At 38.0% G+C, this 14,104-nt stretch overlaps 1 protein-coding gene across 3 annotated transcripts in view; it reads right to left on the bottom strand.

Moving 5' to 3' along the window:
• TET1 (tet methylcytosine dioxygenase 1) overlaps positions 1 to 14,104 on the bottom strand; it is a 141,187-nt gene that overhangs the window by 48,610 nt on the left and 78,473 nt on the right. For all 3 annotated transcript variants that reach the window (XM_047702924.1, XM_047702922.1, XM_047702925.1), the window contains exons 4-6: positions 11,259 to 13,578; positions 6,843 to 6,933; positions 6,227 to 6,320 (exon numbers count right to left, since the gene is read on the bottom strand). In XM_047702924.1, coding sequence (XP_047558880.1) covers positions 6,227 to 6,320; positions 6,843 to 6,933; positions 11,259 to 13,578 — 2,505 coding nt within the window. The remainder of the gene's footprint in view (positions 1 to 6,226; positions 6,321 to 6,842; positions 6,934 to 11,258; positions 13,579 to 14,104) is intronic.

Here is a 14,104-nt window from a genome sequence, read left to right as displayed (position 1 = left end):
TCACTTACTCTAGGGAGAGCCAGCTGCCACATTGTAAGGAAATTTTTACCCTTTGATACTTAATGGACAAGAAAGTAAAGGATTCAGAATTAACAGATACAGATTAATCAATTTATGTCAACTATCAATGCCAGATATTGAGAACCAATCTCTGCTATTTATTTCAGCAAATGTTCAAGGTACTATATAAGGGCAAGATAGAAAAGAATGATGCACAACAAAATACTATACTGTTGAGAAGCATGTAAGTGGAGGGAAAAAGCAAGAAAAACACTTTTTTAAGGTTATTTATTTATTTGAGAGAAAGAGAGAGAGAACATGGGCCTATGTGAACAGGGGGAGGAGTAGAGGGACAGGAGAGAGAGAAAATCCCAAGCAGACTAAGCATAGAGCCCAGTACAGGGCTGCATCCCACAACCCACAAGATCGTGACCTGAGCCAAAACCAAGAGTCAGAACCATAACCGACTGAGCTACCCAGGTGCTCCCACACCAAGAAAATTACCACAAAAGTCAGGATGGGAAGTTCTCAGGGCTTCTGGGAATCTAAGAATACTCAATTTTTGACCTGGGTAGTTGCTTCATGAGTATTTTCTTTATAATTATAGTTAAGCTGTACATTTATTTATTTATTTGTTTGTTTGTTTATTTATTTACTTATTTTTAAAGATTTTATTTATTTGACAGAGATCACAAGTAGGCAGAGAGGCAGGCAGAGAGAGAGGGGGGAAGCAGGCTCCCTGATGAGCAGAGAGCCCTATGCGGGGCTCGATCTCAGGACCCTGGGATCACGACCCGAGCCTAAAGCAGAGGCTTTAACCCACTGAGTCACCCAGGCGCCCCGGTAAGCTGTACATTTATATTGTATGAACTTTTCTGTTGATTATGTCTGTTGACATAATGGAAAATGTTAATACTATAATAGTATTATAATACTATAATAATAACTATTATAATACTATAATAGTTAATACTATAATAGTTAATACTATTATAAAAATAATAATTTTTAATACTAATTAAAAATGTTAATACTATAATACTATAATAGTTAATACTATAATATTTTGTGAATAAAGATCCACAAAGGACTTACTCTTTAGAAAAAAAATAGGACTAAGTGAGATAGATTAGATATATGTTAAATATTATATATATTGATTTTTATGAAGATTTTATTTATTTGAGAGCCAGAGAGAATGAGACAGAGAGCTGAGCAGAAAGCCTGATGGCAGGCCCAATTCCAGAATCCCAGGATCACTCGGGACCGGAGCTGAAGGCAGACAGACCGTCAACCAATTGCACCAAGTAGGCGCCCCAAATATTAGATATACTGGCAAAGCTGAGATAGGTATGTTGTATGATGCTAATGCAGTGTCCTTAACATATTAATATTTTTAGTGAAGAAGAGACATGGAATTGTGTTAGGCACCTCCAAGATGTCCCCAGGGACCGCCACCGCCTGGTATATACACCCTTGCATAGAACTTCCTATGCTGGGGGTGACTGGGTGGCTCAGTCATTAAGCTTCTGCCTTCCACTGGAGTCATGATCCCAGCTTCCTGGGATCAAGCCCCTCATCGGGCTCCCTGCTCAGCGGGAAGCCTGCTTCTCCCTCTCCCACTCCCCCTCCTTGTGTCCTCTCTCTTATTGTGTCTCTCTCTGTCAAATAATAAAAACAAATAAAAAATAAGCGTCACATGTGCAGGGGTGCCTGGGTGGCTCAGATGGTTAAGCAACAGACTCCCAGTTTGTCTTGATTCTTGCTCAGGTTGTGAGATTAAGCCTTGATTTGGCTCTGCACTCAGCAGGGAGTCTGCGTGAGGTTCTTTCCCTCTGCGCCCCTCACCCCCAGTCCCTGCTCCCGTGCTCGCTGTCTCACTCTCTAAATAAAGAAATCTTTTAAAAAAAAAAAAAAAAAAAAAAAGTCGCGGGGCGCCTGGGTGGCTCAGTGGGTTAAAGCCTCCACCTTCAGCTCAGGTCTTGATCCCAGGGTCCTAGGACCGAGCCCCCCATCGGGCTCTCTGCTCAGCGGGGAGCCTGCTTCCTCCTCTCGCTCTGCCTGCCTCTCTGCCTACTTGTAATCTCTGCCTGTCAAAGAAATAAATAAATCTTAAAAAAAAAAAAAAAAAGTCGCATACCCTACTGAATGAGCCAGCCAGGTGCCCAGCTTTCAGATTCTTGCCAACAAAAACTCTGAGATGTTTATCGTTCGAAGCTACTGAATTTGAGTACTTGTTAAGCAGCAACAGATAACAGATTGTCAGTTAATTCCTTAGAAGGCTCTTTATAAAACCTAAACCAGATAGAGAACATCTCCCTAATTAAAGTGCTTCAAGGCTTCATGTTCATGGACAAAAACCTAAACTCCTTGTATTAGTGCACTCACACTCTGGCTTCTGCCTACACCTTTTTACCCTCACCTGGTTCTACTCTCCACCTACTTAAAATCACAGGACTCCTCTGAGATTATTAAAGAATATAATCTCTTTTTTACTTTTGTATTTGCTGTTTTCTCTGCTTAGGAATGCTCTTCCTTGCCTTCTAGAGAGTTTTCTGGCATTCTTGGCTCCCTTTAGTCCCTCAGTTCACAGCTTAAATATTCCCTCCCCAGAGAGGCCTTCCCTGATGACCTGATCATGAGAATGCCCCGGAAAGTTCCCATTAAACAGAGGAACAAGATAAGGAGGCCCTATTCAAAGCCATATAAAGCTGGAGTTAGTCTATTTGACTATCTGCATTAAATGAAAGAAAGAAATTAATAACACAAAATTTGGAAAGGAGAATTAAACTTGTCACTATAGACTACATGATTGTACTTCTTTTCTCTTTTTTTTTAGATTTGTATTTATTTGTTAGAGAGAGAAAGAGACAGCACAAGCAGGGAGAGAGGTCGAGGAAGAGGGGCAGAGGGAGAAGCAAGCTCCCCACTGAGCAGGGAGCCGGACACAGGGAGCAGGACTCTGGGATCCTGACCAGAGCCAAAGGCAGACACTTAACTGACTGAGCCATACAGGTGCCCCCGACTGTACTTCCAATACACAAGAAAAATAAACTGAAAAACCAGAAACATGTAAATTCTAGGAACAAAACTTCAAGACACCTCTGAAGGAGGGGCATGGGGTTGGCTCAGTTGATGGAACATGTGACTACTGATCTCGGGGTTTGGAGTTCTCTACATATTGAGTGTAGAAATTCCTTAAAAAACGAAACAAAAAAACAAACAAACAACAACGACAACAAAAACACCTCTGAAGGACAAAAGAAGGCATTAGCCAATAGAAAAGTATACTATCTAGGATAGAAAGACCAAACATCAAAGAGAATTCAATTCCCCAAATTTTCTGTGGAATGTGGTTCCACTAATAATACCAATAGGGCTTTATTCTTGCAATTAGACAAGATGATTATTAACTCACAGAAAAATAAGTCAAGAAAAGTCAAGAAATTTCTGAAAATTAAAAGGAAGAATTACCTCTATCAGATATGAAAACATAAAACCTAAATAATTAAGAGTTATTTGATGCTTATACAGGAGACACATAACATTGGGATAACAGAACTGAAAAAAAAACATAAACAAATACAAATCAGTGGAGAAAAGATGGACAATTAAGTAAGTGGTGTTGGATGGCTGGGTAGTCATCTGAAAAAATGTAAGTTGTTACCAATATTCTACACAGACAAAGTGAATAAAATAGTTAAATGCAGAAAAATGAAATTAAAATACAACAAAAAGAAATGGAAGATTTATAAGCGAGAACTGGTAGATTTTTCTAATTAAGACACAATATACTAAAATCATAAAAGAGCAGATGAAAAATGTTTTTCATCTTTCAAATTTTTTTCTCAACTTAAAAAAAATTTTTTAATGTAAAATTTAATTTAAAAAAGCTGGATGTTAAAAATAATGACAAACTGGAAATCTATCTGCAACTTTTATCACGAATGTCAATTTTCTAAAGGGGCTCCCATAAAATCAATAGAAGACTAAAAAATGGGCAATGTGTACATTATTTCCTACTTTAAAATGCTCTGAATAAGCCATATTATTTTTTCAAAAGAGTGAATGAAACAAAAAAATAAACACTCTGGCCATTGTTTAGGTATTTCTTCACCCAAACTATTACATATAGAGTCTGACTGATAAGAGTGTTTTGTGGGGACTGAGTAAAGGATGTATCTTCATAGCTGAGTTAACACAGAATGAAAATCAGTGCATGATAGGACAAGAGACTGATCCATGAAATGAGGAAACAATAGTTCAAAACTAGTTGCGAAGCATATTAAGGAAATTTTATTTAGTTCTTGAGAGGCAAGGTGACCCCAGCAAACATTATGTGTCCCTGGAGGGTAAAGCAAACTGTTCTCAGCAAACCTCTGGGCCAATTTCTTTCCGTCTATAAAATGAAATGTCCGGTAGGTTTTAATTCATGTTTGCATCCCCAATACCTAGCCTAAGTCCTGGCAATCAATAAAAAGTATTCAACAAGCACGAGTTTCTTCACTTATTTTTCTCATTCTAAAATTTTTTTTTTCCTTCTAAAAGTCACCCACATTGTAATAAATTGAAGGCAGTTTATCTTAATTGGTAATTGAGTCTATTTCATGTAACAGAAAACCCGCAAATAGCAGGTTTTAAATAAGTAAAAAAATAAGTAAGTAGAAATCTCATGTTAAAGAAATTCAGATTTAAGAAGGGCTGTGGTTGGTATGGCAGCTCCACTGGTATCACCAAGAATGTGGGTTCCTATATTTCTTCCCACTATCTTAGTATGTATCTCCCACTATCAAGTCAATCTAGGCTTCCAGGTAGCTATTGGAGCTCCAGGCATTAAATCCAAGTTCTACAAATGTTGAGTGAAAGGAGACAGACACAAGAGAGCATATGCTATATGATTCTAGTTATATGAAGTTCATTCGAACAAAAACAAACGTAATGGAGGTAAGTATCAAAATAGTAGTTATCATTATGTGGACTCATGGCTTGGGAAGGACCATGAGGAAGGCTTCTGGGTGGCTGAAATGATTATATTCTTCTCCGTATAGTGTTATACACATGAAGAATAACCCTGATACATACATTTATGATTTGTGCACTTTACTCTATGTAAGATAGCTAAATGAGGTAAGATCCAGATCTTTGAGCTCATGTGTATTTTGACAAGACTAGACTTAGATCTAGATTGAATAAACGAAGCATTCTAAAGTATTTAGTACTCATTGTGTAGCTCTTTGTGCTTGTAACTGTGGTCACCTCCCAAAGCTGGACAAATAACTAAGACGAACGGTCTGGTACTAGAGTAGCTATGGGTGTGGCAATTGTCTTGCTTTAGGAATGAATACATGAATTTAAATCCTACCTCTGTTTTGCATTTACCGTTTTGCTCCAGAAGAGGTACGAAACTAATGATCTTTCCCTTATTCAAAATCCTAACAGAGTCCTTGTAGAAGGATTTATGAAGCAATGTATGTCAAGTTCTTAACATAGTGTCTGATATGTAATAAAATGTAGTTGCTATTACTTTATTACCATTGTTACCATCATCACTATTAAAAAAAATTTTTTTTTTTTACATCATCATCGTTATTAAGAAATGATGGTATAGGGATCTCAAATGATTCTATGGTCAAAAATTCCAAATCGACTGGTTAATATCCTTGTAGATATGAATATCCTATTGAAAATACACATTTGGCTATGAACTTGTTTTCCACATGAGAACTTCCTAAAGAAGCAGAATCCAGTTCTTCTTATGGTTCTCTATGTTTAGAAAACTCAAAGTACTTATGGAAACTGTTTTGGGAGCATGTCACAAAAAATTTAGTTTGCTTTCAGAATCGTATGACCCTCATTAAGGTGCTCCTGTGGATAATGATTTGGAAATAATCACAAAATACAGAAACAGATAAAAGTTAGGAAACAGTATGTTCAGTTTAGTACCATTTACTTATGCTATCCAGTTATAACTGCATTAAAAGATCCTGGAAAGTACACAAGATACTGGTAAAAGTGGTGACCTTAGGGAGATGAAGATCACTTGGTAATAACTGAGAACTTCTGTTCATAAAAAACCCAGGCCAAGATAGTTAGCTGCCTTATTATTTCCCAGGGAATAATGAGAGTGGATAATTCTCTAGTCCACATTTTCAGGGAAAATAAACTGATTGATTTTATATGTGGAATAAACTTGTTTTTGAAAAACGCATAAGTACAAAATACTTACCCACTTAGCAATTGGACACCCATGAGAGCTTTTTCCTTCTTTTCCTGTGTACACTACAATTTCTATCCTTACTGCATTTCCTTTTTGACCATACCTGAGTACAAAACACAGTGAAGGGAAAATAACTGCAATTAATTGCGATATACCCTTTTAGTATCTTAAGGTACAGAAGATACAGGCTTACAGAAGTACATAAAACCCAACACCCTGTTTGTTAAAATTTACATTTGTTTGAAATTTACTTTTGTGTGGCAGATGTTTTTATTTGTTAGCCCATTCTCCTTACTTATCCTTAGAGATCTCTCGTTTAAAAAAGGACTGGCTCCAAGATAAGCATTAAGGAATGTGAACGCAGTGTGGTTGGAGGTAATTTTAACTACTTCTATCATTATACAAGGATATAAAAATAAGTATTTCTGGATTTAACAAAGACAGCCTTGCTTTGTGACTTAGTGGGTACACCAGGACACTACTGTCTTCCTGGGCCCTGAGAAACATCCGACTTATACTCCTGAAGGCTTTCCATTCACTTCTCATTTGTTCCCAGAGATAGTCTCTGCATTGAGTCAGGTGCACAATAATGAATGATTTTTAACAGGGAAGGGAATTTCCTCACCTATTCTCCATGATTTCCCTGACAGCAGCAACACTTGGTCCTGCCCCAAGGTGTGTATAATATGGGCCTTTGTCTTTTTGTATAACTCGATCTGTGGAAGGAATAAGATTATTAGACCCAAAGCTTACAGAATCGCACAGGGGCAAGGAGGAGCTATTTTTATTAATTCTTTTTTTTTTTTTTCAATTCAGAACAATTTATCTTGACAAGGTTTTGGTAAACTTTAATAATTAAAGTCTAGGACAAAAGGCCCTAGAATTTAACTTGTTCCTTTCTTACAGCCCCTAACTATTTAATTCTTCCTCTAAGCATCAGAGGAGGAAAACAAAAAATATTAAGATGTGGGTCATATTTCTTCTCCTATCTCCTGCTTTAAAAGAAATCTATTAATAATTAAGGTGCAAAATTAAAAGTTTTCTAAGAGCAATACATCTCTAAAAGCTTGGCCTCAGAATCTGAATAAAACTGAGCCCAGCAACTGCACTGCTAAGAGTTTATTCTACTATACACTCACATAGTTATGTATCTGTAAAGCAAATGTACAGAGGAACGTTACTTGTCACAATTATTTGTAGTATCAAAAAAGAAAGAGAAACACACTTGGCACCTGTCACTAAATGATAAGTTGACTAAATTAAGGGATGTTTATATAGTGGAAAACAATAAAACTATTAAACAAGTATTTACAAACTTTGGGATGCCTGGGTGGTTCAGTCAGTTAAGGGTCTGCCTTCAGCTCAGGTCATGATCTCGGGGTCCTGAAACAGAGCCTGGGTCAGGGTCCCCGCTTAGCAGGGAGTCTGTTTCCACCCTCTCCCTTTGCCCCCACCCCTGCTCATATTCTCTCAAATAAATAAATAAAATCGTTTAAAAAAACCCCAACCCTATTATTTATAAACATAGAAAAACCTGAGATTTCATTAAATTTTTAAAAAAGCAAATTGTGAGCATAGTATATTTTAAAAGGCCTAAATTTTCTAAAACTGCAAGCAAAAATAAAATAATAACATTAAGGATGCCTGGGTGGCGAAATCAGTTAAGCGTCTGCCTGCAGCTCAGGTCATGATCCCAGGGTCCTAGGGTCAAAGTCCCGCTGTAGGCTCCTTTTTGAGCAGGAAGCCTGCTTCTCCCTCAGCTTGTGCGCTTGCTCTCTCTCTTTCTTTCTCTCTGACAAATAAATAAAATCTTTAAAAAATAATAATTAAAAAAAGAAAGAAGTGGGGCGCCTGGGTGGCTCAGTGGGTTAAGCCTCTGCCTTCAGCTCAGATCATGATCCCAGGTCCTGGGATCGAGGCCCGCATCGGGCTCTCTGCTCAGCAGGGAGCCTTCCTCCCCCTCTTTCTCTGCCTGCCTCTCTGCCTACTTGTGATCTCTGTCTGTCAAATAAATAAATAAAATCTTTAAAAATAAAATAAAATAAGGGGCGCCTGGGTGGCTCAGTGGGTTAAAGCATCTGCCTTCGGCTCGGGTCGTGATCTCAGGGTCTTGGGATCAAGCCTCACATCCAGCTCTCTGCTCAGCGGGGAGCCTGCTTCCCCCTCTCTCTCTGCCTGCTTCTCTGCCTACTTGTGATCTCTGTCTGTCAAATAAATAATTAAAATTAAAAAAATAAAATAAAACGCCAGCAGTGCTCAAATTGAGGAACCATGATCCAGAGGTTAATCACACTCAGTCTGCTATAACACAATACTTCCATGGAAATCTTTTTTTAAAATTAAAGACTGTTATTTATTTATTACATTTTAGAGAGACAAGAGTGAGTGTGCAGGGGGAGAGGCAGATCTCAAGCAGACTTCAGATCAAGACCTGAGCTGCACACTTAACCAACTGAGCCACTAAGGTGCCCCTCCAGGGAAATCTTTTACACTTAGAGATCATTCCACTTGGGAAGATTTCTGAGTGGCTTTTTCAGCTTTGTTGTTGTTGTTTTAAAGAAGGCTCCATTCCCAGCATGGAACCCAAGGTGGGGCTTGAACTCATGACTGCATTTCAAGACCTAAGCTGAAATAATCGGGTGCTTAACTGACTAAGCCACCCAGTCAGCCCTGCTTTTTTGTTTTTCTTAAGTTCTCATTTCTACACAATGAGCTCAATTACCTCACATGTAATGATTATAGGAAAACATTAACAATGTATAAAACAATCACAGGTCCACTGCAGATGCTCAATAAATTTTCAATGCCTAGGTGTCTCAACTCCTACAAGGTGACTAGTTATAATGTAATATATAAGGAAAGAAACTAGATTGTCCTGAAACTAGACAATCATTCTACTGACATTATGCACAGAGTAAAATTAGACTAGCTCGGGTGTATACATTCTTTTTTTTTTTAAGATTTTATTTATTTATTTGACAGACAGTTCCTTTTGCAGGCATGTTATAAATATAACAAGTCAAGGTCATGGCACAGTATCAGACTTGCAGTAACAGATCTGGAATAGGAGTCATCATTACTGTACTCTTCTGTCCTTGCTCAAAGAACCTCTCATTCTCCCAACTCAACCCCACTCAGCACTGTCACCCTTTTCAGATTATGAGATCCTTCTAAAAAGAGCCTATCCCTGGGACCTGGCACACAGTAGGCTGTCAAAACTGTCCAATGATGCGTGGCAAAGTGGAAGCCTTGATTTCAGAGTATCAAATGTACTTTAGATAATCGAGAGCAAAAAGTCACTGCTACACTTCACTATTTTTTCTACTGTTGTTAAAAAAAAAAAAATCAAAATGATATAGTTTATCCTTCCAAACAATCATTTACCCATTCTGGAATGTACTAATGAACCACCTACGTCAGGCAAAAAATTTTCCTTTATGATTTGGGGCTATATTTTAAGACTTTTAAAAATAAGACTGTTTTATTTTATTTTAAAGGGTTTTTTTTTGTTTGTTTGTTTTTGTTGTTCTGTTTTTTTGACAGAGAGAGACAGCCAGAGAGGGAACACAAGCAGGGGGACTGGGAGAGGTAAAAGCAGGCTTCCCACAGAGCAGTGAGCCCGAAGTAGGACTTGATCCCAGCCCTGGGATCATGACGGGAGCCAAAGGCAGGTACTTAACAACTGAGCCACCCAGGTGCCCCTAGAAGACTGTTTTAATAATTAAACCTATTTGAGTTCAAAATAGGATATTTCACAAATTCTCTCCTAATAAGTTGTATGAAACCTGAAATAATGAGGACATCAAGCAGCCTAACAAACTTTAATGACAAATCTCTTTAATCTCCTAATTACAGTTGTGTTAGAGTAAATTTTTTTTTTTAAAGATTTTATTTATTTAATTGACAGATAGGTAGAACACAAGTAGGCAGAAAGGCAGGCAGAGGGAGAGGGAGAAACAGGCTCTCCGTTGAGCAGGGAACCCGATGCGGGACTCGATCCCAGAACCTTGGGATCATGACCTGAGCTGAAGGCAGCCGCTTAACCGACTGAGCTACCCAAGCGCCCTGTGTTAGAGTAAATTAATTCTTCTTTTATTTGAGCACTTACATGAAATTTGACCACAGACAGTGACTAATCACTACAGGGTTCAAATTTAACTTTCATGTATTTCAAATACCGAGCAAATTTCTTTTAAGGACTGCCTAAGAATCATTAGTCCGGTTAGTTTTCCCAGGGCTTTTAACACATTGATTAAAAACTTCAATAATTAGTTCCTAGCTGTTCTCTTTCAATGACTCCTAAGGCACAAAATATGTATCAGCTATAAACTGCTCCATAAATCAGCTACTACCATATCTATTTGTTTTTTTTTTTTTTATATAGGCAATCAGTATTATACAATGATTTCTTATTTTAAAATTCCAAAAGGTTTACAAATTCTTCAATGGCCAAGACTGGAATTTCATTTATAGGGACATTCTTTGTATCACAGAGCAGAAAAGCACCAGGCATTGAAAAAGAAACAAACCCATTCCGGTTCTTGAATGGGGTGGTAATTACAGACACTTCTTATAGCTATTTGTTAATTTGCACATATGTTTTACATTCTGTGTATGTATATCATATCTCACAATAAAACACATTTTTTAAACAAAATGCTTATAGGTTGAAATTCTTTTAAATAGGAAGAATAAACTCTAATAGAATACTGAAGGAATTCAATCTTATGATATGCACAAGAAATAATTCAGGAGACATTTTGCCAAGAGAAATCAGCAAATCTTCCACTTGAGAGAGTCTCCAAATTATGAGTTAAAAATTTCCCAATTAATTGAGCAAAATCAATAAGGGTGCAACAGAAAAACAGGTATAGAATTCAGTCCATTTTTGCCAGAATACGAATGGGGCAAAAATGCCACATATAAAAGATAACCCAAAATTGGATATGGTCACGACAATTAATGGAGGTAAACAAAGAATTCATGTGCGCGCGCACACACACACATACACACACACTCAGGCACATGTGCACACACTTACCAAGACAGTTGCAAGTTGGCAATTCAGAATCTTTCGTGGTGGACACCAGGTTTTTTGTAGGATTGGTAAAGAAGTTCATGGCATAATCATTAAAACTTTTCTGTGCACTGTCTACCGGGGAAAATTCTGATGCTCCAACACTAGATGAACAGACGTCCTCTTCGCTCTTCGTCGAAACCACCGTAATCCCACCTGAACATACTACATTGACATTCCTGAGAATTTGTGCTGGGTCTGGTAAAGGGGTTTCATGGGAGATACCAGGCAATGTTGACAGTTTCTGATGCATGAGTTGTTCTTGAACATCCCCCTGGATCTGTGTTTGGTCATCGCCAGCCATTACGTTAGCACACTGGTTAGCAGGAGAGGAGGGCTGGAGTAAAGGGTGAGCTTTCTGATTGACATTCACTGTTGGCTGTACCTGAGAATTATAAACTTTTTCTGTAAACGCCTGCCCACTGGATTCTGTTTTTAACTGGCATAATGGGAGAGAATCCAATGGTTCAACCTTCATGTTTCTTTCCTGTGCTAATTCGGGATAATAACGCTCAAATTTTATCTGAGTGAGTGGAGGAAATAATTTTTTGTGTTCTAATGCTGAACTCCTTCGAGTCAGTGGTTTCCATACTTTGGTTAGGGGAGGAATTTTCCCCAACAGAATGGGAAAATCATGTGGACCAAATTGACCAAATCTTTGAAACTTAGATGCTATCCAAATGTCATGTAACTTACTATACTCATATGACAACTGTTCCTGTTTTTTCTGGTCATTTTCTTGACAACTTATGACTACAGGCTTCTTTTTCCGCCGATCTCTTGATGGGGTAGCTCTTGTCTTTTTCTGTGTTGTGTTCTTTTGCTTTGTCAATGATGAGCTATGGTTATTTTGTACACTGGAAGATTGTTTCTGTTGTATTGTGACCTTCTCCTGACTACACTTTTGCTGTACATTATATGCAACAAGGCTTGTTGGTGTACTTTCAACCTTTTTGTCTTCTTGTTTTATGTAATTGAATTTAATTATTGACGCAAGTTGTGTTAACTGCGTTGCAACGTCCTCCTCTATTTTGCTGTGTATTGTATTCAGACACGATGGATCATCTTTTAGGTCTATCTTTTTACTGCTGGCCAGTGACTGGTTACAATGCCCCAATTTATCACCTGTTGGTGGCAACTGATGCAAGTTCTTAGAACTATCAAGAGTAATTCTACCTTGAGCAACATTTTTACTGGTGTCAATTTTAGATGAATTTGAATTTGGTATAAAATGAGGGACTGAATTTGTGACTTTTGAATATTCCTGCGATTTTGAAGTTGTCTGGTTAGCAGCTGAGCTGTTGTGTGACTTGGAAATGTTTTGCCCATTGAATACCACCGTGTTGCATGAACTCTGCTTTTCCAAAGATGGATAGTGATGAAGGCTTTCTGGCACCCCTTGTAAGTTTGGGTCTTGGAGGTCTTTTCGTACAGAATAGAGGATAGCTTTACAGCTATTAAGCAAACTCGCTGTTCTGTGTTCTGTTTCTTCATCCTTCTCTGACTTTGATGGTGAGGAATTTTCTGATGGGGCTTCTGACAGTTGGGTGAGAGCTTCTATGGCCACGACTTGCTCCAGCGTTAGTCTCCTATCTTTCATTAGGGATAGAAGACTTGGTTGAACTGGAGATCCATCTTTTGGTTCTTTACTTGGTATATTTTCTAGAGATTTGGGTTGATCACTTTCATTGTGTGTACTAGTATGACTATTTAAGTTGAACGTTGCAGGATCTGGAAAAGACTTGCAGTTAAAGCCAGATTTCTGGAAGACTGAAACATTACCTCTTCCTTTGAGATGATCACAGCTCGCACTAGTGGCAACAGAACTCATGGCATTATGGTTGGCAGTGTCTTTCAGGAATTTACAGGAGTTGTTTTCAAATGCCTTGCCAAATTCTTCAATATTGAATTTTTTAAAAGACACATTTGTTTCAGTTGGTAAATAGTGTACATTTTTAATGCCATTTCTTACGGTTTGTGCAAACAATTTCTGAGGCTCAATTAAATCAGTAAGTAGGACTTTTTTCCTGTCATCTTCAGCATTTTTTAATTTTTCAGCTTCTGTCACAATTGCCTTAAATTCACCTTTGACATGATCGGTTAAATGTGATTTCTTGTTTTGCGTCCACTTCTCCACTTCAATACCTGTCATACTTTCTTCATTTTTAGTCACATTTTCGAGAGGAGGTGGGTTTAATTCCAATCTCTGTTCCCCCCCATAGCTCCTCCTGTATTCCATGGATTCTGACTTGGGGCCATTTACTAGTTTGTTGACAAAATCTGCCTACAAAATAAACACAGAAATATCTCATATTATCTATGCAAATATTGGAGTAAGAGCCACAGGAACGTTTTGATTTAACATGAACGAAATGTAAAGCCCCTGAAAAAAATATTAATTTTTCTTTTTATGTTTTCAATAAAATACCAAAGGAGTGTGTAGGGAAAAAGAAAAAAGTTGAAGTAAAATTTCATTAACTCATACCTGTAAAGATTTTGGTAGACTCATTTGTTTTTCAAAATAATGTGTGTCGTTTTTGTTTTTTGTTTTTAAGAGAAAGAGAGTGAGGAAGTGTTGGGCGGGGGGTGGTGGGGTGGGGGCTGACAGGGTTGTGAGGGGCAGAAGGAAAGAATCTTAAGCAGGTTCCTTGCTCAGGGCAGAGCCCAATGCAGGTCCAACCTCATGACCTTGAGATCATGACCTAAGCAGAAATCAAGAGTCTGGACGCTTAACTAAGTCACCCAGGTGCCCCTCCAAATAAATCTTTAATATTTTTACACTGGTACCATTTGATGGCCAATATCTATTA

Source organism: Lutra lutra, chromosome 14, assembly GCF_902655055.1.
Source record: "Lutra lutra chromosome 14, mLutLut1.2, whole genome shotgun sequence".
Classification (NCBI taxonomy): Eukaryota; Metazoa; Chordata; class Mammalia; order Carnivora; family Mustelidae; genus Lutra; species Lutra lutra.
This window is presented reverse-complemented; position numbering and strand designations above follow the sequence as displayed.